The 25,113-nt window shown below is 36.4% G+C and overlaps 1 protein-coding gene and 1 long non-coding RNA gene across 10 annotated transcripts in view; one reads left to right on the forward strand and one right to left on the reverse strand.

Moving 5' to 3' along the window:
• Positions 1-25,113, forward strand: part of LCLAT1 (lysocardiolipin acyltransferase 1) — a 286,102-nt gene that overhangs the window by 156,025 nt on the left and 104,964 nt on the right. For 8 of the 9 annotated variants that reach the window (XM_086323625.1, XM_086323628.1, XM_086323626.1 and 5 more), the window contains 2 exons: positions 1,757-1,925; positions 9,304-9,502. In XM_086323625.1, the coding sequence (XP_086179751.1) occupies positions 1,761-1,925; positions 9,304-9,502 (364 nt within the window). In that variant the 5' untranslated portion in view covers positions 1,757-1,760. The remainder of the gene's footprint in view (positions 1-1,756; positions 1,926-9,303; positions 9,503-25,113) is intronic. The other variant, XM_086323627.1, reaches the window with a different exon arrangement.
• LOC147362946 (uncharacterized) overlaps positions 16,138-25,113 on the reverse strand; it is a 104,747-nt gene continuing 95,771 nt past the window's right edge. The window contains exon 3 of the long non-coding RNA XR_015135842.1: positions 16,138-16,212. This is a non-coding gene — a long non-coding RNA (uncharacterized LOC147362946). The remainder of the gene's footprint in view (positions 16,213-25,113) is intronic.

Genomic DNA, 25,113 nt, shown 5'->3' on the forward strand with positions numbered 1-25,113 from the left:
CATTTTTCCATAGTCTTTTCCATTATGGCTTATATAGAATATAAACAGGATAGAGAATGTAATTCCCTGTGCTATACAGTTGGTCTTCCCTGATAGCTCCGTTGGTCAAGGATCCACTGGACTCTGTTGTTTACCTTGTGGGACTGCTCATTTCAAACTCCTACCGTTTCCCTCCTTCCCCTTTGGTAACCATGCTTGTTTTCTATGACTTGTCTGTTTCTGTTTCATAAGTTCATTTGTCTCATATTTTAGATCCCATATACAAGTGATAGCTTACCAGTGTTTGTCTTTCTCTCTTTTTTTTTTTTTTTATAATCTCTGGTTGCATCCATTTTGCTGCAAATGGCCTTTTCATTTTTTTAGAGCCAAGTAGTAGTCCACTGTGTGTATATACCGCATCTTTTATCTGTCAGTGGACAATTAAGTTGCTTCCATGTCTTGGCTATTGCAAGTAGCCACTGATAGTGTCTTTTTGGATTATGGATATATGCCCAGGAGTGGGATTGCTGGATCATATGGTAGTGCTTTTATTTTTTAAGGAACTGCCAGGGACTTCCTCGGTGGTCCCGTAGTTAAGACTCTCTGCTCACAATGCAGGGGACACAGGTTTGATCTTTGGTTGGGCACTTAGATCCCATATACTGAGCAGTGCAACCTGACAGAAAAGGGTGCAGGGGGGCTTCATGTTGTTTTCTATAATACCTGCACCAGTTTACATTCCCACCAACTCTGTAGGAAGGTTCCCTTTCCTCTATACCCTCTCCAGCATTTGTTACTTGTAGATGTTTTGATGATGGCCATTCTGACTGATGTGAGGTGGTACCTCATTGTAGTTTTGATTTGTGTTTCTCTAATAATTAGCAGTGTTGAGTATCTTTTCATGTACCTTTTGAGCATCTGTATGTCTTCTTTGGAGAAATGTTTATTTAAGTCTTCAGCCCATTTTTTAAATTGGGTTGTGTTTTTGTTACTGAGTTGTATGAGCTGTCTGTACAATTTGGTAATGAAGGCCTTGTCGGTCACATGATTGGCAAATATTTTCTCCCATTTCATAGGTTTTTTTCATTTTGTTTATGCTTTCCTTTGTAGTGCAAAAACTTGAGTTTTATTGGTTCCTATTTAATTTTGCTTTTGCCGTGGGAGATTGATTGACCTAAGAAAACATTGCTAAGTCATAGAATGTATTGCCTGTGTTCTCTTTTAGGAGTTTTATAGTCTCGTGTCTTAATATGTAAGTTATTTTGAGTTTATTTTTGTATGGTGTTGAGGGTATGTTCTAAATTCATCAATTAACATGTGGCTGTCTAGTTTTCACAATACCACTTGCTAAAGAGACTAGCTTTTCTCCATTATATATATATCCTTGCCTCCTTTGTCGAAGGCGCCACACACCATGCGGGATCTTAGTTCTCCAGCTAGGGATCCAGCCTGTGTCCCCTGCAGCAGAGGTACAGAGTTCTAACCACTGGAGCACTAGAGAATTCCTGTCAAAGATTAATTGGCCGTAGGTGTGTGGGTTTATTTCTGCTCTTCATCCATTGATCCATAGGTCTGTTTTTCTGGAGTGCATCCATTTCTAATGTACTGACAACTTGTTAGAGTTGTAGGACATGTAAGAGGGCATTCAAACTCAGATTCTTTATCAGAACCTATTCTGTAGCCCTATAATTAAAAATCATTAAATGTATCATTCTGAAATTGAATTTGGGCAGTTGTAGTAATAAAATATATTGATTTTTTTGTGTGTGTCTTTCAGAATCATGGTGTCATGGAGAGGGATATACTTTATACTCACTCTGTTTTGGGGAAGCTTTTTTGGAAGCATTTTCATGCTGGGTCCCTTTTTACCTTTAATGTTTATAAGCCCATCTTGGTATCGCTGGATCAACAACCGGATTGTGGCAACCTGGCTCACGCTACCTGTGGTAAGTTACACACACAGCAGAGAAAGGGATCGTACCAAAGTAGCCTATCCTATTGATTTGTATTTTGTGAGTCAGATTTAGTCAAATATTATGAGAAACATATTCCTATTACATAAGAGGCACATTAGTTTTTGTATTTTCATCTTTAAATGCTAGGAAATGAAATAATTAATGTGTTTAAAATATAATATTTTATCTATTTAAACAGAATATCTATTTAATAGAATATCTTCCATATTCCTCGTGAATTTATTTTCCTTTAGTGAGGTGTGCTTTAGTAAAATGCACAAATCTAAAGATGCAGACTGAAGAATTTTTACATTGTTAGTTTTATATTGCATTTTAGTTTTTATTTCTCATGTTTGTCTTATTTATTTATTATATATACATGTATCCTTTTTCAAATTTTTTTCGCATTTAAGTGATTACAGAATATTGAACAGCATTCTCTGCTATACAGTGGGTCCTTGTTGGCTATCTGTTTTAAATATAGTAGTTTGTAACTGTCGATCCAAAACTCCCAGTTTATCCATCCCCTCAACTTCCCCCTTTAGTAATGACAAGTTTGTTTTCTAGTTTGTGAGTGTGTTTCTGGATAAGTTCATTTGTATCTTTTTTTTTTAAGATTCTGCATATAAGCAATATCATACGATATTTGACTGACTTCACTTAGTATGATAATTTCCAGGTCCATCTCTGTTGTTGCAGATGGCATTGTTTCATTCCTTGTGATTGGTCAGTCCCTATTTTCTATTTCTTACTGTTTCAGTTTTGGGAGATGGTTGCTAAGAATTTGTCCATTTCTTCCAGGTTGTCCATTTTATTGGCATATAGTTGCATATAGCAGTCTCTTATGATGCTTTGATTTCTGTGGTGTCTACTGTAACTTCTTTTTCATTTTTGATTTTAGTAGTTTGAATTCTCTCCCCCATTCTTCCTCATGAGACTGGCTAAAGGTTTATCAATTTTGTTTATCTTTTCAAAGAACCAGTTTTTAGTTTCATTGATCTATTGTTTTCTTCATCTCTATTTCATTTATTTTTGCTCTGATCTTTATGATTTCTTTCCTTCTACTGATTTGGGTTTTCTTTGTTCTTCTTTCTCTAGTTGCTTTAGGTGTAACATTAGGTTGTTGGGATTTTTTTCTTTCCTGAGGTGAGATTGTACTGCTGTAAACTTCCCTCTTAAAACTGCTTTTGCTGCATCCCATAGGTTTTAGATCATCATGCTTTTTTCATTCGGAGAAGGCAATGGCACCCCACTCCAGTACTCTTGCCTGGAAAATCCCATGGACGGAGGAGCCTGGTGGGCTGCAGTCCATGGGGCCGCTAAGAGTTGGACACGACTGAGCGACTTCACTTTCACTTTTCACTTTCATGCATTGGAGAAGGAAATGGCAACCCGCTCCAGTGTTCTTGCCTGGAGAGTCCCAGGGACGGGGGAGCCTGGTGGGCTGCCATCTCTGGGGTTGCACAGAGTCGGACACGACTGAAGTGACTTAGCAGCAGCAGCTTTTTTCATTTGTCAGTATTTTTGATTTCTTCCGTAATCCATTTGTTGTTGAGTTAGCATACTGTTAGGTCTCCACATGTTTGTGTTTTTTACATTTTTTTTTTTCCTTGTAGTTGATTTCTATTCTTATAGTGTTGTGGTTGGAAAAGATGCTTAATATGATTTTGGTTTTCTTAAATTTACTGAGGCTCACTGTGGCCCAGCATGTGGTCAGTCCTGTAGAATATTCCATGTGTACTTAAGAAGAATGTATATTCTGCTATTTTTGGATGGAATGTTCAAGAAATATCAGTTGAGTCCATCTAATTTAATGTGTCATTTAAGGCCTGTGATTCCTTATTGAGTCTAAAGCAAACATTTAGAGGTAAATAATTTTTTTTTAATGTCATATGTTGCCACTATACTTCATTTTCTTTAATGTCAAATTTTCCATAGTGTATGATCTTTTGATTGTAAATCATGTGTTTTTGGCTGAATCTCTCTACCATAACCTTAAGAGTTCAAAGATTTCCATAAGTTACTACATCGGTAACTCATTATAACTGTTATGCTTCTCAGTGTCTAATCAATCTAATTTCTTTGGAGAGCCAGTGTAGGCAGAGTGCTTATTCAGATATTAGAGACAGACATTTGGTTTCACTATTGGCCTTCCCACTTTCTAGTAATTTGAACTTGGCTACTTGGCGTCTCTAAATTTCTCTTGCTTCATCAGTTAAGGAAAGTTAATACCACCTACCACAGAGTGTTATTGTGATGACTAGATGAGATACTGAATGTAGACTTTGCAAAGTAAGCAGTAAATGTTTTCTGCTTTACCAGCTTTAGGGGGTAGGCTAAACTGCATTATCAAGGAGAATTTGGAGTGGCTTGAATAAGGCAAAACCTTTACCTTCAAGTCCTGGTTGTCAGGTTAGCTCTGCTCCCTGCTGTTATGCAAGGACTCAGATTCCTTCCACCCAGCCTGGCATAGCATCTTCTTCTGTATGGTTAAGACTGTTCACTACCCCTTCTTTGCCCTACTCAGCAGGAAGTGAGGAGGGAAGGAAGGCCAGAGCAATAGCTTTGCATTTATACCAGTGAATTACAAGTTATATATAATACCTCTTGCTCACTGCATAGGTAAGAACAGCTAAAAGCTCTTACAGAATCTGGGAAGTGTTGGAAATGTAGCGTTTTGTTTTCTGGATGGCCACGTACACAATTAAAATCTATTACTTTGGAAGAAATGCTGGATTTTATTGGACAAATTAATGGACAGATTTTGCCATAGCTGCTACTACTGCTATTACAACCAATAGCAATCAATTACAGCAGAATTGCTGCTGCTGCTGCTGCTAAGTCGCTTCAGTCGTGTCCGACTCTGCGACCCCATAGACGGCAGCCCACCAGGCTCCCCCGTCCCTAGGATTCTCCAGGCAAGAACACTGGAGTGGGTTGCCATTTCCTTCTCCAATACAGCAGAATTATGTCATATCTATTTACCTTTGACAACTTCAATTCTGTGCCCTAGAATGGATGAGGGGAGAGATAAGAATGAATGTTTGAAATCTGAGTGGTCTGGTGCTAAATATGCTTCATGTGTTTAAAACCTCATGCAAATCAATAATTTCATCTGATGGTGGGTTGGAGAAATCTGGTCCAACATTTAGAAAAACTGGCTAAGCTGTACTTACTGATGTGTGCTAGTCTCTTGTAAGTACTTTTGTTTGAGATTTTCAAGGGTGATTTCAGCTATTCCTGACTGTTGCCTTATTACCTGTCTTGAGAACTTATCATAGAGGCAAGATTCAACCACCATTGTAGTGTCAAATTGGTATATATTTGTAAAAACTTCTGTTACCCAACTGTTTCACTCACTGACTTGCTCGATGGTAATGGTATATCGAGCAGAGTCTTTCAGTTAGAAATCTATAGAAGTTGAATCCCTTGTAGCTAGGTTACAGAAAATCATGTTCTGATTTTGAGAAAGTGAACATCTCTATTAAAAAGAAATGAAGAAAAACTGTCATGGTGTCTTTATGATTTTTTATTTCGTACTTTTGCAAAGTGCTAATGGAATTTCTACTTTGAAGCAAATAGTACAATAGATCACTTTTTATTCAGAAGGAATTTTAGTTTTGTCTCCTCTATAGGTGTACTTTATTTGAAATACTCTTAAACAGTTAAAAGTCATTTTTCACTAAAAATAAATTAGGGTAAATGCATTTAGACTAATTATTGCTTCATAGAAATAATCAAAAATTATTCTTTTGTATAATCTTTTGTAAGTTTCGCTTGTGCATTAAAATGATTTCATTGGCAAGATTTTTCTTATCTTACTATTTTTAATTGGTACATTTTCTGTTAAATGAGGTTCCACAGTAAAATCGTCTAGAATTTTAGAATTAGATGAGAATTAATTAGAATTAGAGGTCACCTCGTCTAACTTACCTGTGTGTCCAAGAATCCTTTCCCAAAGTCTGCAAAGTACCTGTAGTCTGCAAAGTAGCCATTCATTCTCCTTTGAAACGTTTTCGTAATGAGAAGTACATGTCTTTGTTCATTTCATTTTTGGATGGTTCTATTCAACATAATCAATACTGTCAGGTCAAACTTTGTTTGTGCCCAGAGAAATTTTTGCTTCTCAAAATTCTGAGTCTTTCCAACTGTCTGATTGTTAGCCAATTAATTACCAAGATTATGAGAACTACTTGGAGTTCTGTCCTTTCACCATAAATCATGTCCTAGGAATTTAGTGGTCATTTTCTAACTCGCCATCTAGGACACATCTCTTCCCACAGCTTGCTGATTCCACTCCCGTTCTAGAACACAACAGGTGTTCAACAAACATAGATGACTGAATATAATTTCTGTCTAGACTGCTGCTCTTAAAAAAGAGGGTCTCGGTCTTTGAGTGACTTCAGATTGTGCATCCTTCAATACCTAAGGATTTGAGGACCTGGGTCTACAGAGCCAAGGCAGACTTGGAGATGAGGAATGTCACAGATCTTTCTTACATCAGACTAAGTAAAGATCCACTGGAATGATAAATAGGAGCGCAGGCATCATGGCAAAACTGATTCTCTTTGATCATGAGGGTAACCCCTTATTTTTGTTTTCGTACACAGTGGAACACTTGGAGGTAGTAAACAGTGGTATATAAAAGATTCTCAGAAATTCCTCATATATTTCTAATTCTAGGTGAGATCTTTGATCAATTAAATAAAAGTCCTAAGAATTATTACCACTCTTGATTCAGACATAAAGCATTATAAAATTTTATAAGATTCGTTTCTTACTGCTGAAACTTATCTTCTATACTAGAAAGAGAATAAATATAAGAATAATGGCTTTTTTTAAACAGTTTTTGATCTGTATTATTTGAATTCTGGAATTCTTTATAAGCATTAGAACTTTGTCTCTGTGTAGTGTATTTGTTAGTCTGCTTTTGCAGGAGCTGTAAATAATGTTGACTAGATATGTCTTTTCTGGCATTAAAAATGATTAATGTGAACTAGAGCTCTAGGTTGTCCAGAAGGTTATATATTATAACTCTCAAGCACATTCTGATAGAGTGCTGGATGGCAGGAAAGAGAATACTTTATGATATGCTCCTCAACAAACAGTCTGGGATTTTTTACTTTTGACATTTACTATAATGAAAAGCTAAAGATTGTTTTGGGGTCCATAGGAAACACATATTGGAAATTTCACCTGTAAGGCTAGAGTTGATGTTTGGGATTTATAGGCTTAAGATTTTCATCCCTTTTCTATAGTACAACATGGGCTGTCCCAGGTGGCGCAGCAGTAAAGAATCCGCCTGCCAATGTGAAAAACGTGGATTCTCCATGGGGTTCCCAAAGAGTTGGACATGACTGAGTGAGCATTCACACACACATAGTATAGTACACAATTAGTAGTCAGCTTCCTCTTTTGACTCTTAAAGGAAGTGTTCCTGTATTATAGTTATTTGCACACTCTGAAAATTATATATCATATTTGGAATGCAGAGTGGAGCCAATCCAAATTAACCTTGGATGGTGACTTCATACACATCACCTGGGCCAAGACATATAATTCAGTGATTTCATTTTGGTAGTTGACAGCCCTTTACGCCTGTAAGTGGAAAATGGATATTTCTTGCTGTGGGTCCAAGTCTAGAGGACTCCTCTCTGATTTTCTCCATCCTGAAGTCTCTTCTACATTGGAATTTAGCTTTCCAAACTTTGGGGGGAGGGGGTTATAATTATTTGAGTGGTTATGGACGCTTTAGAAAATTTAACAAAAAACACAGGCATTTTTTAGCTACTTTAGCCTAAATGATCATGTTTTACATCTTAACACTCTGACTCTGTGGATATAATAACAAACGTATCTAATCTTTTATTTTTTAGCTTGTATTCCTTTTAACCTTTTTTTTTTCTTGGGCCTATTTGAAGTCCTGTTGTTCTTTTGTATGTTTTTATAAAAGCTCTTTTTGGAAATATAATGAAAAATTAATAAAACATGAAAGCACTTTAATAATTTTATTAAAGTATACATATCAACCAGGTAAGGAAATAGAAAATTGTCAGCAAACCACCTAACTTCTCAGTCACAAAACCCTTTTCAACAGAAGGAATATCCTGACTTTTAGTTATTTTGTTGCTCTTCTTTTTAATTTTGCCACCTCTATATTTACCCCTGGGCTTCCCTGGTGGCTCAGTGGTAAAGAATCTGCCTACCATTGCAGGAGACACAGGTTCAATCCCTGGGTCAGGAAGATCCCCTAGAAAAGGAAATGACAGCACACTCCAGTATCTTGCCTGGAAAATCCCAGGGACAGAGGAGCCTGGTGGGCTGCGGTCCATGGGGTCGCAAAGAGTTGGACACAACTGAGCATGAACTGAGCACACAAGCATGTTTACCCCTAGAATATCGTAGTTACTGTTTGTTTTAGGAAGTTTTACATATGGACAATTATTATGTTCTTGTTTTGTTTCTCAACATTATGCTCGTATGTTGTCCATGTTGCTACTGATGCCAATAGTTCATTTATTTTCACTGTTGTATTATATCCCATTGTATGACTATACCACAGTTGGCTTATTTGCTACATTTTGATCAAAGTTTTTTTAACATTGCCAAAGAGAACTTTTTATTTTCTTTTATCTGCCATGGACCAGTTTTCTTTCCCTAAGTTTATTACTTGGAAATTATTCAGAAATTTAAATGGGCATTGCAGTCAGTAATCAGGGCTTCTTAATATCTGTTACTGTTCTTTCAAGAACCTCAGTCTATAATTTATTCTAAATATTTCATATATAATTTATGTCTCTCCATCAGTAAAGTTAATTAAATAAATTCAGCAAATATTTGAGCATCTCCTATGTGTCAAGCACTGTGGCTGAAGTACTTTAGTAAACATACACTGCTTATATATTTAAAAAATAAACAGATATATGTGTTTGTTTAAAAGAAACCATAGTACAAAGAGGTATAAAATGAAAATTTTGGCTGTTCCCTCAGTCATATATCCAGCATTACATTTCTTGACTGTTCTTTTATTTAAAAATGTAATAATCTTATATATCTGTAGACTTAAAAAATTACACAGTGGAGATCTTGTTGTATGACTTTTGCACTTTGCATCTTAATAATCTATCTTGAATATTTCATTGAAAGTTAGCATTTTTAAGTTAGGGAACTGCTAGAAGCTTAAATTAATAGAACTGAAAATACAAACAGTACTTTGTTCCAGATTAATTTATTATAGAAGCAAGAATAATGGGGGGAAATATGCTTTTGACTTATTAGAAATCAGATTTATTTATAGGACATGATAAACTTTTACCTATGGGAAATCATAACTTTAAATTGTTAAATATCTATGTGGTTTTTTCTGTAGGCATTGCTGGAGACGATGCTTGGTGTGAAAGTGGTTATAACAGGTGATGCATTTGTTCCTGGAGAAAGGAGTGTCATTATCATGAATCATCGGACAAGAATGGACTGGATGTTCCTATGGAATTGTCTGATGAGATACAGCTACCTCAGATTACAGAAAATTTGTCTGAAAGCCAGTCTCAAAAGTGTTCCTGGATTTGGTAGGTTTACATAAATTCTTTTAAGTTGTTCATTTATTTTATATGTGATGTACTCAAAAACTACAGAATAACTTACTAAATTCCACTTAAGTACTAAAGCCATTTCCATTTTTTTACAGTCTATGGACTGTAAACTGGCAGGCTACAGTCCATGCGTTTGCAAAGAGTCAGACATGACTGAAGGGACTTACAGGCATGATATTCCAGGATAATCCCTCCATCTTAAAAGATTTAAGTTAATCATATCTACAAAGTGTTTTGTTTTGTTTTGTTTTTTCCTTTTCTGCTTAGGTAATGTTTACAGGTTCAAACGATTAATACCTTATGTGGGTATCTTTTGAGAGGGTCATTATATAGCCAAGGTATTTGTTGATCTATGTATTGCAGGTGAAGAGATTAATTACTTAAAGTCACAAAGTTAGAATTAACTTCTCTTTATATATGTTTCCCATCTGTGTACCACCTTTTGGAAGAAAGTAATATTCTGTGTTTATGTGGATTTGTTATACAGGCAAGTTTAAGGATTTTTTTTTTTTTTCCTAAAAGACTTGTTATTTTGAGATAATTGTAGAATTACATGCAATTTTAAGAAATAATACAAAAATTTCCCCATGTCCCCTTTATACAGTTTTTCCCAATGTACAGTATTACAACCAGAATGTTGACATTGATACAACCAAGAAGCTGAACAGCTTCCCCACACGGATTCCTTATATGGTCCTTTGATAGCTTCACATCCCTTTCTCTGACCTCTGGCTATCACTAATGTGTTCTCAATTTCTATAATTCTGTCACTGCAAGAGTGTTACTTAAATGGAATTATACAGTGGGTAGCCTTTGGCGATTTATCTTTTTTTTACTTAGCATGATTCCCTGGACATTCGTCCAAGTTGTTTTATGTATCAGTAGTTTATTCTTTTTTCTTGCTTAGTATTTCTCTATAGTCTTCAGTTGGAGAAGGCAATGGCATCCCACTCCAGTACTCTTGCCTGGAAAATCCCATGGACGGAGGAGCCTGGTGGGCTGCTGTCCGTGGGGTCGCTAAGAGTCGGATATGACTGAGCAACTTCACTTTCACTTTTCACTTTCATGCATTAGAGAAGGAAATGGCAACCCACTCCAGTGTTCTTGCCTGGAGAATCCCAGGGACGGAGGAGCCTGATGGGCTGCCGTCTATGGGGTCGCACAGAGTCAGACACGACTGAAGCGACTTAGCAGCAGTAGCAGCAGCAGCAGCCAAAGACAATCACCAGTTTTTCTTTTTCCTTAGGGGATAATAGATTATTTTAATCTCTTTTTTGGAAACATCTTATGTTGAAAGAGAATAAACTATTCTTAAGGAAGTATATATGGTCCCAGAAGGACAAAAATTTGAAGGATATGAATTAATAGTTCAGTAACTTCTTATTTCATGCCATACTTGTGGTAATTTAGACCAGAAACTGGTCTGTGCTGATAAGATACTTGAAAGGACCTGATTCCCTCACATGCATCTAATAAATAGTAATGAATACCCTTTGGTTCCAAGCAGTATACCAGATGCCATTGTTTTCTGAACTTACCTAATCTATCATTTTTAAATTCCTAGAAATGTTTACTTTCCAAAGTTAGAAACGCAATGTGTTCATTGAGTGGTGGATAAGTATGGATTTTTCAGCATTGCTTAATTGCCCTTCACTCCTTGATGTGAAGAAGGGGTAAGGAACAGACGAAATGTATTCAAACCTATTGTTCACATGTGAGTGGATGAAGCACCCACTAAATTCCCTGACAGCCTCATCCATTACATCTGTACTTCTTTGGTTCCTATGTAATATTTCTTATTTGAATTATTTGCTCTCTAAACCATGTCCCTATCAATAGTGTACTGAAACTGTGTAGGATTTTGACAGCAAAGGGCAGGCATTGTCCTCAGAACAGACTGGTAAGAAATATTGCCTGTTTGTGTTTTACTTGTCTTCATGCTTATAGTTTTGTCTTTGTCACATAACAGTATTATAGTGTCAGTATAGTCAGACTAGTTAACTCATTGTTGCCCCAGGAGATTTTCACAGAAACTAAATGCCCATGGCTGGCAATTTGTTATGTAAATAAATATTGAAACATCTCCAATCAATAACATTCAGGTAACAAAAGACATATTAATACATCTCTGTTCAATAATACATTAAATGTCAACTGACTTTCCCTCGAGCAAACATCTCCATAGAACCAGCAGAAAGCTGCAACATTTTACGACATAGCGCCAAAATTCATATAACAGCCTATCCACAGTACCTTACTGGTAGAAGCTGTCACTGTCCTTAAAGAGACTAGGGGAGGAAGCATACACATCACCTCTTGATGGTAGAAATATCAAAGGTTTTTCAGTGTTTTAAAAACTGCCACATTCATCAAGAATGATAATGTCTTGTTTATCATTCCTTATTCTACATAAATATATTAACAGAATATTAATATTACGTGAATGAGCTTGAAAATGTATGTGAAATTAACACGTTACATTGAGAAAAATAGAAATGAAAAAGAAAAATTAAAACAGTTTTGTGTTTAATAGATTGAATCCATAATAAAAAGCCTTCCCAGAATGGTTTCTGGAGGACAGTGGCAGCTGCCTGATTTTCCTTATCCTTAAAAAAAAAATTCATCCAATCAACAAACAGAAAATATAACCACATATCACTCATCTCTTCAGCATGATCAGGAGACAAAGAAGGCATTTAGAAGGTATGGTATTAAGTAGAGAAATAAAAAGTCTACGTTCTCCCATCCATCATTGCAAACCTTTGGGTTTTAAGAGTGAAGAAAGGCTTAAGAGTAAAGGCATTGACAACTTAGAAGAAGCACAGACAAAAGCATCCCCAGAAAGATTCCCGTCTAATGCTAAATGCCAAAATACCAACTAAACACAGGTCAGGACATAGTAGCTCATAGCACAAAACATAGGAAAGTGATTAGAAAGAGTGAGACCTGAAGATGCCTCAGAGAAGCATTGCTTCTGAGGGAGAATCAGATATATAGAGATGGGGTAAACTTCCCTTGAAAGTATGGCAGTGAAGGAAAAGGAAATTGAAGATCTGGCAGAAATAAAAAGAGAAACATGAAATAAAAATCTTTGCTCATCGCATGCAAATTATGCACCCAAACTCCATAACCATAAAAAAAACTTAAGTAGAGGGGAGAACTGAAAAACCAAAAAGTCAAAAAACATACACCATAACACAGCACTCTAAATGGACTGAATTATTAAATAAGCATTTGACAATTTTGTTTAAAAAAAAAAAAACTTTTGAGAAATACAATGAATAGTAATGAACAAAAAAATTAGAAATATTTCAACTGAATTCAAGCAAAAAAAAAGAAAATTAAAAAAGGCAAAACCAGAAATAAAGAGTGAATTATGAAATATCCAAGAGGAAATAGAGTAAAATGACTCAGTGGTGAAAAGCTGGAAGCATGTCCTCTAAGATCAGGAACGAAACAAGGATGTCCACTCTCACCACTTTCTTTTGGCCATGCCACACAGCTTGTGGAATCTTGGTTCCCTGTCCAGGGACTTGAACCCGGCAGTGAAAATGCTGAATCCTAACCACTGGACCCCCATGGAATTCCCATTCTCTTGCCACTTCTATTCAACATAGTTTTGAACGTCCTAGCCACAACAGTCAAACAAGTAAATAAAAGGAATCAGAACTGGAAAAGAAGTAGTAAAACTGTCACTCCTTGCAGATGATATGATACTACATAAAGAAAAAAATCCTAAAGATGCTACCAGAAAGTCACTAGAGCTCATCGGTGAATTTGGTAAGGTTGCAGGTTACAAAGTTAATACACAGAAATCTCTTGAATTTCTACATATAACAACAAAAGATCAGAAAGAAAAATTAATGAAACAATTCCATTTATCATCATATGAGAATACTAAGTACCTAGAAATAAGCCTATTTAATGAGGCAAAGGATTTCTACTCTGAAAAGTGCAAGATGCTGATGAAAGGAATCAAAGATGACACAAACAGATGGAACGATATACCATGTTCTTGAACTGGAAGAATCAATATTGTCAAAATGACTGTTCTACCCAAGGTAATCTACAGATTCAATGCAGTCCCAATGGCATTTATCACAGAGCTAGAACAAAAAAGTTTTAGATTTGTATGGAAATACACAGGACCTTGAATAGCCAAAACAATCTGAGGAAGAAAAACAGATGGAGGAATCAGGCTCCCTTACCTCGGAATATACTGCAAAGCTACAAAAACAGAAATACAGATCAGTGGAACAGGATAGAAAGCCTAGAAATAATCCCACACAGCTGTGGTCAATTAGTCAATGACAAAGGAGATAAGACTACACAATGAAGGAAAGACAGTCTCTTCAATAATCAGTGCTGAGGAAACTGAACAGCTACATGTAAAAGAATGAAATTAGAACATTCTCTTAACACCATACTCAAAAATAAACTCAGGATGGATCGAGGACCTAAATGTAAGGCCAGACACTATAAAATTCTTATAGGAAAATATAGAAAGAACACTCTTTGACATAACTTGCAGCAGGATTTTTTTCAGTCCATCTCCTATTAATTGAAATTTTAAAAACTAAATGAAACCTCATTAAACTTTTTTTGTATAGCAAAAGAACCCATAAACAAAACAAAAAGACAGCCCATAGAATGGGAGAAAATATTTGCAAAGGAAGTCACCAACAAGATTAACCTCAAAAATATACAGTTTATGTAGCTCCATGTCAAAATAAAAACAACCCAATCAAAAAAAAAAAAGGGCAGAAGATCTAAACAGACATTTCTCCAAAGAAGACATGTAGATGGTGAAGAGGCACATGAAAAGATGTTCAACATCACTAATTATTAGAGAAATGGAAATCAAAACTACAGTGGGGTATTACTTGACACCTGTCAGAATGGCCATCATCAAAAACTCTACAAACAATAAATGCTGAAGAGACTAGAGAAAAGGGAACCCTTCTATACTGTTGATGGGATGTAAATTGGTATAACCACTGTGGAGAACAGTATGCTGCTGCTAAGTCACTTCAGTTGTGTCCAACTCTGTGCGACCCCATGGACTGCAGCCTACCAGGCTTCTCTGTCCATGGGATTATCCAGGCAAGAACACTGGAGTGCCATTTCCTTCTCCAGTGCATGAAAGTGGAAAGTGAAAGTGAAGTCACTTAGTCAACACATATGCTACTTCTACCCATTTCCCTTGTTCCTTACAAAACCAGTCTAATTGTAGAACAGTATTATACTTAAGAGACCATCCAACTGGCCACCGTTCGCCATCCTCCAATGGATACTGTGGCCATTGGAGAAGGAGCCCAATGGAGAAGGATACAATGGAGAACAGTATAGAGGTCCTTAAAGAACTAAAAATAGAACTACCGTATGATCCAGCAGTTCCACTCTTTGGCATGTATCTAGAGAAGACCATAATCCAAAAAGATACATGCACCCCACTGTTCAATGCAGCACTATATATAATAGCTAAGACATGGAAGCAACTTAAATGTCCATCAACAGAAGAATGAATGAAGAAGAAGTGGTACATATATAAAATGGAATATTACTCAGACATAAAAAATAATGAAATAATGCCATTTGCAGCAACATGGATGGACCCAGAGATTATCATACTCAATCAATACAAATATCATATCACTTATATGCAGAATCTAATGTTTTTTTTAAAAGATAAAATGAACTTATTTACATAACAGAAACAGACTTACAGATATCAAAAACAAACTTATGGTTACCAAAGGGGAAATGTGGGAGGCAGGGCAGAATAAATCAGGAGCCTTGGATTAACATATACAAACTATATAAGATAACCAACAAGGACCTCCTTTAGCACAGAGAACTGTTTAATATTTTGTGATAAACTACATGAGACAAGAATCTGAAAAAGAATGAACATATGTATAACTGAATCACTTTGGTGCACACCTGAAACTAATAACAACATTGTAAATAAACTATATTCCAACAAAATTTTTAAAAAAGAATGAAAAGGAGGAACAAGAAAAAAAAAGTCCGAGGAAGTAGTTGAAATGAACGATAGTCATAGTTATTCTAACATCTATATAACTGGAGCCTCTAAAGAGTCAATCAAAACAATGTAAATATTTTAAATATTACAAGGGTTATATTTTAAAGTATTACCAAGAGAAATCTTGGGCATAAAAGATTACTGGAGAGGCACTTCCAGCATGACAGCATGAGGAGCTGTCTATACCCACTTCCCAGTGAAACTGGAAAATCTAAAGTAGCAGTCATTTAAAGTCTCTGGAAATGGTCCGGAAGGCATACAGAAAATGAAAATACATTTATTCAAGAAAATTTATACCACGATTTGTCAAGAACGAGAATCTGTGTTTTTTAAAACAAGACACACTACCGGGGTCCAACCCTGGTAGGATCCAGGAATTCCCTCAGGAGGATGGCGTTGGCGATAAGGAAAGTAAAAGGGGAGAGAAAGAGGCTTGATCTTCCTTGGTTTACACAGAAAGCTAATAAAGCTCCTGACTCGGAACTTGCTCTGTTCACGGAGGCCGCAGGCGCCCTCTTGGTGGGGTGAGGACGCAGGATGCCCTCTCCCTGGTGAAGACGCAGGGCTCCTTCCTGATCGGGTCTTAGAAGCCCAGGCAAAAAGGTGAACTCAGAGAGCCCCTGTGTCCCAAGTAGTCATCCTGAAAGAAGAAGAGAGAGAGAAAAGGAGGGAAAAGGAAAAAAGAATGACACGGGGAGACCAAGCTCTGATGAAGCCGGGTCCGTAGCTTTATTTTCAAAAGGAACTTTTATACCCTAAGTTGTACATAGAGGATAAAAGGGGGTGCAGAGTCATGCAAAGTCAGGAGTCCTTGACCCTTATCAAGACCAGGGTTTCTTTCTGCAAACCTATCATATACAAATGCTTTAGGTGATTTACATCATCTTCTTGCCAGAAGGCCTGTTAACATTTTATGACTCTCTGTTCTGATAAAGGTTAGTTAACCAGAAAACTTATTTTCTCTAAAAGTAATTTTTCTAAAGTTTGGCGCCACTCTCCAAAAGCACTAGATAAATTTGCATTCCAATAGGGCAAAGGTGCAGTGGGCTGTAGCAAGGAAAGAATTTACTACCTCAAGGGTCTAAAGTTGTTAACACCAAGGCCACTACTTATTTTTTCTATATACCAACTATATTAATTAATATATTCCCAGGGACACAGTGGGTAAGGGATATGGAACTTGGCAGCAAGCACTGGCTCAACAATGAAATCCTTCACCAGTTCTATTCTAATAATTCTTAACTCCTCAAAAGGCTCTATATTGTTTGAATATGTTAAGCTTCCCGTGCCTCTCACGGTTGGGAGGCTGTAAACAATCTTATGTAGCTGTAGGAGTCCGGATAAACCTGTCAGGCAAGTTAGAAAGCCATCTGAGGGGTTTGGATTGAAACACTCGTATTGTGCCCAGGAGGCTTATTAACTAGAACTCTAAGTTGATTTCCTTCAGAGAAAGGTGATCGGGGATAGCCCCACGTTAATGTCAGAGGAGTTGGTGAAATTCGTAAAATAGTAAAACAGACAGATTCTGGTTTTGGGGTAAATGCCCAAGCAGGTCCAGGGGGTCCCTCGAGTCCTGATTTGCCTTGCCTGTCAGGCCTCTCCCGCATGACCTTGTCATGGGTGGGATCTCCTGTGCTGGCTCCCTGCATCACACTCATTTTCTCCCACCTCCCAGTTCAGCCTGACAGAAACTCTGTCCCATACTGGTGCAGCCAGGAACACAGGGTGACCCACAATCAGGAGAAATCTGAGCTTCTCCCTCAGGAGTACAGGATTTGAACCCCACATTTAGCTCCCCAGTTTTAACACTGGCACCTGAGAGAGGAGTCTTCAAAACATCTAACTTTGAAAACCAATAGTTTTACATCTGTGAGACTCATATAGGAAACTAAACCTATATAAAATAGGATAGCAAAACAATTTTTAAAGGGCTCTTGCATACTTGTGTTCCTATACTCCTGGATCCAGTGCAAAGGCAGCTGAATAGAAAGCACCCAGTCTTGCTGTGAAAGAGGGCTTATCTGAAAGATTTGCTTGTCTTCCTTGCTGTAGCCAGAGGGGCAGGGTTCTAATAAAACACACATCTAAGGGCACACATCTAATCCTCTCCAGAGACCTTGGAGGGTGGGTATATCGTTCACATACTACCTCTGGTCACCAGTGTCTCTGAGAAGGAAGCTTATATACTCTGGAACTCTGACTTTATGGCTGTTACCCAGAGAATACATCCCTTGGGAGTCTGGCTCTTGTAACCAGGGGTTTGTGTTCAGGGGGTAGGGGGTGGGGACAATGGGATGGTAGCAACCAAAGAAGAAACAGTTCTTAGCTAACCATTGCTCTAGGGCTTAGTGTGGAGGGAGCAGGCAGAAGAGCCCATCTCCAAGTCTTCTTCTAAAAGAAGAGAAGTATATTTGCATAATTTAAAAGCTGCTGTCTGAGGGTGTGACTTCCAATTGGCCTGAATCAAGGTGTTGAGATCCTCTCTATTGGCACATCTGTCCTCAACTACTGGGAGCCACTAAGAATAAAGTAGGTAGGCTGCTTGGACAATCACAGAAGGTGAGACAACCAAGAACTAGAGTATGGTTGAATGGTAAGGTTTATCTCCTATACGAGGACACTCCTTCAAGACTGAGAGAGGTAGGTGTTTTATCTAATGCATAAAAATGAACACAGTCAAGGAAAATGAAGAGACAGAAGAATATATTCCAAATGACAGAACAAAATAAAACCTTAGAAAAAGACCTAAATGAACTGGAGAGGAGTGATTTACCTGGTGGTAAAGAGTTCAAAACAGTAGTCCTAGAGATGCTCATTGAGCTCAGGAGAACAATACATGAGAAGTCTAACAGAGATAGAAGATATAAGAAAGAACTCACAGTGCTGGAGAACTCAATAACCGAACTGAAAACATAGGAGTTTAACAGTTTAGATAAAGCAGTAGAAAAGGTCAGTAAACTTGAAGATGGAGCCATACAATTTTCCAATCAAGGCAGCAAACAGAAAAAAAGATTGAAGATAACTTAAGGGAATTATCCCTGGAGATTCCCATGGACAGCCCTAGCAGGCTACAGGTTATGCAGTTGCAAAGAGTCAGACACAACTGAGCAACTAACACTACTACTTCTACCAAGGGGATTATGGGAAATATCAAGAGGCCTTATGCTTGCATTACAGGGGTCCCAGAAGGAGAAGAGAAAAGGGAAAGGGGAGAAAACTTATTTGAAGAAACAGTGGCTAAAAACTGCCCCAACCTGGGGAAAGGAAGGAAACAGTAGATGAACTTAAAGAGACTCATGTCAAGACACATAATTAAAGTGTTGAAATCTAAAGACATGGAGAGAATTTTAAAAGCATCAAGTGCAAAACATGTTATGTACAAGGGAATTCCCATAAGATCATCAGCTTATTTTTCAGAAGCACCTTTGCACACCAGAAGGGAGTGACATGCTATATTCAAAGTGCTGAAATTTAAAAACTGCCAAACAAGAAGACTGTATCTGACAAAATATCTCCTTCAGAATTGAAGTAGAGATACAGATAAGCAAAAGCTCAAGGAGTCCATCACCTCTAGGCTGGCCTTACAAAGAAATGTTAAAGGGACTTCTTTAGGCTGAAAAGAAAAGGTGCTAAGTACAGGGAAACAATAAATATCCTTGGTAAATATAAATATGTAGTAAAATCTAGAATAATCTAATGTTGTAAGGTTTGTGAATTAACTACTTCTAAAGCTAAAATAAATTTTAAGACAGAAGTATTAACAATAATTATACCTAAAATAATTAAGGGATACAGAAGATAAAATGATGTAAATTGTGACCTCAGAAACAAAATATGGAGTAGTAAAAATGTATAGCCTTGGAATGTGTTCCAAATTAAGTTGTTATTAACTTAAAACAATACTATTTTATGTCTCATGGAAACCATAAAGCAAAAATCTATAGTGGATGCACAAATGGTCAAGAATAAGGAATCTAAGCCCACTACTACGGAAAATCACAAAGGAATAAAGCAAGAGAGAAAGAAAGGAACAAAAGAATTCTAAAACAGCCACAAAGCAATCAAATGGCAGTAAGTACACAGCTATCAGTAATTAAAAGATATTCCATGCAATAGAAATAAAAAGAAAGCTGAGTTAGCTGTATTTCATATCAGACAAAATAGGCTTTAAGACAGTCTTTGATAAAAGACAGGGTCATTATATAATGATGAAGGGGTCAGTCCAACAACAGGATATAACATATGTAAATATTTATGGATCCAACATAGGAACACCTAAATGTATAAAAAAATATTAAGAGACCTAAGTGAGAAATAGCAGTACATTAACAGTAGATGATTTTCATCAATGGGTGGTCATCCAGACAGAAAATTAATAAGGAAACATTGGCCATAAGTCCAATTGGTCTAATATAGTTTAATAGACTTATATAAAACATTCCAAATTCCATGGACTGTGCAGTCCATCGGTCACAAAGAGCCGGACATGACTGAGCGACTTTCACACACACACACACACCATTCAAAAGCAATAAAATACACACTTCTCTCATTTTCCCATGGAATATTCTCCACAATAGATCATATGTTAGGCTGCAAAACAAGTTTTATTACATTTAAGAAGATTGAAATCATGTCAAAACAAGTTTTATTACACTTAAGAAAATTGAAATCACGTCAAGGAAACTTTTTCAGTCATAGTGTTATGAAACTAGAAATAAATTATTTGAATTTTCCAGTTATTTTCTTATATGTGGAAATTAAATAATGTACTACTGAACAACCAATGGGTCAAAGAAGAAATCAAAAGAGAAATTTAAAAATACCTTGAAACAAATGGAAATACAACACACCAAAACTTATGGGATGCATTAAAAGTAACTCTAAGAGGGGAGTTCAATAAGCAACCTATCTTTACACCTCAGGGAATTGGGGGAAAAAAAGACCAAATGAAGCCCAAAGTTAGAAGGAAGGAAATAAGTTAGAAGGCAGGAAAGAAAGAAATGGAAGAAAGACTAAAAAGACAACAAAAAAGATCAGTAAAATTAAGTTGGTCTTTTGAAAAGACAAAATTGACAAAGCTTTAGCTAGACTCACCAAGAAAAAGAGGACACAAATCAGAAATGAAAGCGAATAGGTACAACTGATACCACAGAAATACAAGAAATCACGAGAGACTGCTATGAATAATTATTATATGTCAACAAGTTGGACAAGCTAAAAGAAATGGATGAACTCCTAGAAACACATGACTTAGTAAGACTGAATCATAAAGAAACAGAAAGACTGTACAGAGACACCACTAGTAAGGAGATTGAATCAGTAATCATAACCCCCCACAACAAACAGAAGTCTAGATGACTTCAGTGGTGAATTCCTACCCAATATTTAAAAAAAAAAAAAAATGCTAATCCTTCTCAATCTATTCCAAGAAATTAGAAGAGAAGGGAACACATCTAAAGTCATTTTATGAGGCCAGCGTTACCTCAATACCAAAACCAAAGATGCCACAAAAGAAAATTATAGGCCAGTATCCCCAATGAACATAGATGTAAAATTCCTGGACAAAATATTAGCAAACAAAATTCAGCAATACACTAAAAGGATAATGCATTATGATCAAGTGAGATTTATCCTAGGGATACAAAAATGATTTGACATCTGTAAACCAATCAGTGAGATATACCACACTGGCAAAAGGAAGGATAAAAATTATCTTATCATCTCAATACATGCAATAGATGCAATAACAAGAAAAACATTTGTCAAAATTTAACATACATCAGTGATTAAAACTCCCAATATGATGGATATAGAGGAAATGTATTTCAGTGCATTAAAGGCCATAGATGACAAGCCCATAGCTAACATCAGACTTAATAGTAATGAAAATTTCTAAGTTCAGGAATAAGACAAGGATGCCCATACTGTCCATTTTTATTCAACATTATATTGGAAGTTCTAGCCAGAGCAATTAGGCAAAATTAGATAGATAGCATCCAGATTGGAAAAAAGTAAAACCATCACTATTTGCAAATATCATATTACATATAGAAAACTCTTTTAAGGCTCCAGCAAAAACTGTTAGGATACGTGAATTCAGTGGGGCTGCACAATACATAATTAATATACAAAAATCTGTTGCATCACTATGTACTAATAACAAATTAATCAGAAAGAGAAACTAAGAATATTACCCCATTTACAATTCCATCAAAGAGTAAAGTAGGAATAAATCTAACCAAGAAGGTGAAATACTGAAAATTATACAATATTGATGAAAGAAGTTGAAGAAGACAGATAAGTGTAAGGATATTTTATGCTTGTGGATTGAAAGCATGGTTTTCAATTTGAAAGGTTTTCAACTTGAAATTGTTTCAAAAACAATTTCGTAGTTTTCATAGTTGGCATTTTTTGACAGAAATATAACAGTCCTAAAGTTTGTATGAAACTGCAAAGGCTCAGAATAGCCAAATCAATCTTGAGAAAGAAGAACAAAGCTATAGGTATAATATTCCCTGATTTTAGGCTATACTATAGAACTATAGTAATCAGAACAGTATGGCATTGGCATATAAACAGACAAATAGATCAGTACAACAGAATACAGAGCCCAGAAATAAACCCACACATATATGGTCAATTAATTTATGACAGAAGAACCAAGAGTATACAGTAAAGAAGGGATAGTCTTTTCAGTAAAAAGTGTTGTGAAAACTGGACTACTATCTACACCATATACAAAAACTAACTCAAAATGGAATGAAGACTTGAACATAAGGCCTGAAACCTTTAAGGTCCTAGAATAAAAAATAGGTGGCAAGCTCCTTGACATTAGTCGTGGTGATGATTTTTTGGATTTGGTACCAAAAGCAAAGGAAACAAAAGCAAAAATAAGTTGTACTACCTCAAACTGAAAATCTTCAGCATAAGAAAGGAAACCATCAACAAAATAAACAGGCAACCTCTGGAATGGGAGAAAAATATTTGCAAATCATATTATCTGACAAAGGGTCAATATTCAAAATATATGAAGAACTCATAGAACTCAATAGCAAAATAACAGTTCAATTAAGAAATGGGCATAGGACATAAAGGGACATTTTCCCAAAGAGATGTACAGATGGCCAACAGGTACATGAAAAGGTGTTCAACAGCAGTAATCATCTGGGAGATGCAAATCAAAAGCCATGAGATACCACATCACACCTGTTAGAATGGCTACAGTCGAAAAACTGAGAAATAATAAGTGTTGGGAGGATGTGGAGGAAAAGGAACCCTGGTGCACTGTGGATGGGAATGTACATTGATACATACATGGTGGAAAACCATACAGAGGTTCTTAAGATTAAAAATGGCACTACCATATGATCCAGTAATTCTGCTTCTGGATATTTATTGGAAGAAATCACACACACTAACTTGAAAAGATATCTCATCCCCATGATTGTTATTTACAATAAACAATAGATGGAAACAACTTGTGTCCATTGGTAGATGAGTGGATAAAGAAAATGGTAAATATAGACAGTGGCATATATTATTCAGGTATAAAAAAGGATATTCTGTAATTTGTATCACCTGGATAGACTTTGAGGGCATCATGCTAAGTGAAAAATAAGATAGAAGAGAATTCCATGTGATCTCACTTACATGTGCAGTCCCCCAAAATAAACAACACAAACCCAAAAAAACCTGAACTGAATATAGAGAATGGATAGTGGTTGTTAGAGGCCAGGATTTGGGGATGGGCAAAATGCATGAGGTTGGTAAGAAGGCACAAACTTCCAGTCAAAACATAAATAAGTTATGAGGATGTAATGTATAGCATGGTGACTGTAGTTAATAATATTCTACTGTATATTTGAAAGTTTCTGAGAATAGATGTTAAAAATTCTGGTCTTAAGAAAAAACTTTGTAACTACATGTGGTTATAGATGTTAACTTAGACCTACTGTGTCATCATTCCGTGAATACACATATATGGAATCATTTTGTTGCACACCTAAAACTGTTATGCCTAATGTTATTTGTCACTTATATCTCAGTTTAACAAAGTAGTAATACAGCTTTATTGGGTGATTGTGAAGATTAAATTAAATGCCATTACAGTATTGCTGCTGCCTTTTATTTCTCTAGTTCCTTTTGGTACATCTACACTCTGACCTTTTGCCTTACAGAGATCTGTATCAGACCTCTGATTTTTCTAGTGTCTCACAGACCCACATTCTCTTTCCTTGACCACCTGATTTTTACTTCCTCCCGCTCTGCAGTGGTATAGTCATTTTTAACAATGTTAAACTGTCTCATTTTGAACCTGTATGTATTTCGTTCTTAGCTATCCCATTTTCTTACCTCAAAAGTTACAAGCTTCTTATAGAGTGTCTTTCATATTGTGGGCCCACAAAGTATGTGTAGACTTGATAGGATTTCTTGAAAAGGCAAACCATTAATGAGAACAGATTTTGGATTGAAGAAAACCCAATTTTAGAACCTTTAAAGTGAATAAGTGCAAAGTACATTAAACAAGGCAAAAGTGTAGGCAGGAAAAATAAAACAGAGTGTGTCTGCAAATGGAGTATTAAGGTTGGACTTTGCAGGAAAAAATGAAAAAAAAGAAAAAGAATGGATTTGTCTTACTGGTGAGCTCCATCCTGCTTCAGACTATGCTAGACTTAGCTTGTTGACAATTGCCATGACCTTCAGTTCAGTTCAGTTCAGAAAAGGAATGGATTTGTCTTACAGGTGAGCTCCATCCTGCTTCAGACTATGCTAGACTTATTGTTGACAATTGCCATGACCTTAGAGTGTATTTAATGTTGCTATTTATAATCATTTCTAAATGTTTGCTTACCAGAGTTTGGAATATAATCATCTGGTTCTTTTAGTTCATTATAAATGACTAAAGGGAAGTAATAATATCTGTATTATCCATTTGGAGAAGGGATGAGAATTTAGAATTTGGAAATTTTTTCTTACAGTATGTAAGTAACAGACGTTGTGTAAGAAACCATTAAGACTGTTTAGATTCCAGTTCAAGTAGTGAAGAGTTTTGGTAAGCTAACTAAACAGTTTAGAGTCTCCTAAGTTACGTGAAATTAGATTTTAAAGAAAAATGTCAGATAGTTAGATTTCAACTGTCTGTAATGGTGGTTTAGACCTAGATTTTCACTTTTCGCTAACTTTGTAACTACTTAGTAACAGTGAAGGAAATACTAAGCCCAGAGGTGTCATAAGAAGCCCATTCTCCCGGTGTTTTGTACCAAGGAATTCATGCGCCGTTTGGCCCACCTGGCTCACGGCTCCGTGGGTTTTTCTGTGGTCTGCTGACTGATCACACTTGACTGGCAAAGAGAGCTTGGCGCTTTTAGAAAGCACGAAAAGAGGAGTAAACATTAAAGAGATAGTGATTTAAAAAGCGTCTAGGTCATGGATTCAACTAAAAATCTACCTCACATACCTCATGGTTTCAATGTAGATTATCATTTAATCCTGCTATTGTCAAACTGCAACATAAGAATTGTGGCAAAAACTTGGAACC

This window comes from Bos grunniens, chromosome 11 (assembly GCF_055505025.1).
Source record: "Bos grunniens cultivar Pamir isolate PY7600 chromosome 11, Bosgru_T2T1.0, whole genome shotgun sequence".
Taxonomy (NCBI): Eukaryota; Metazoa; Chordata; class Mammalia; order Artiodactyla; family Bovidae; genus Bos; species Bos grunniens.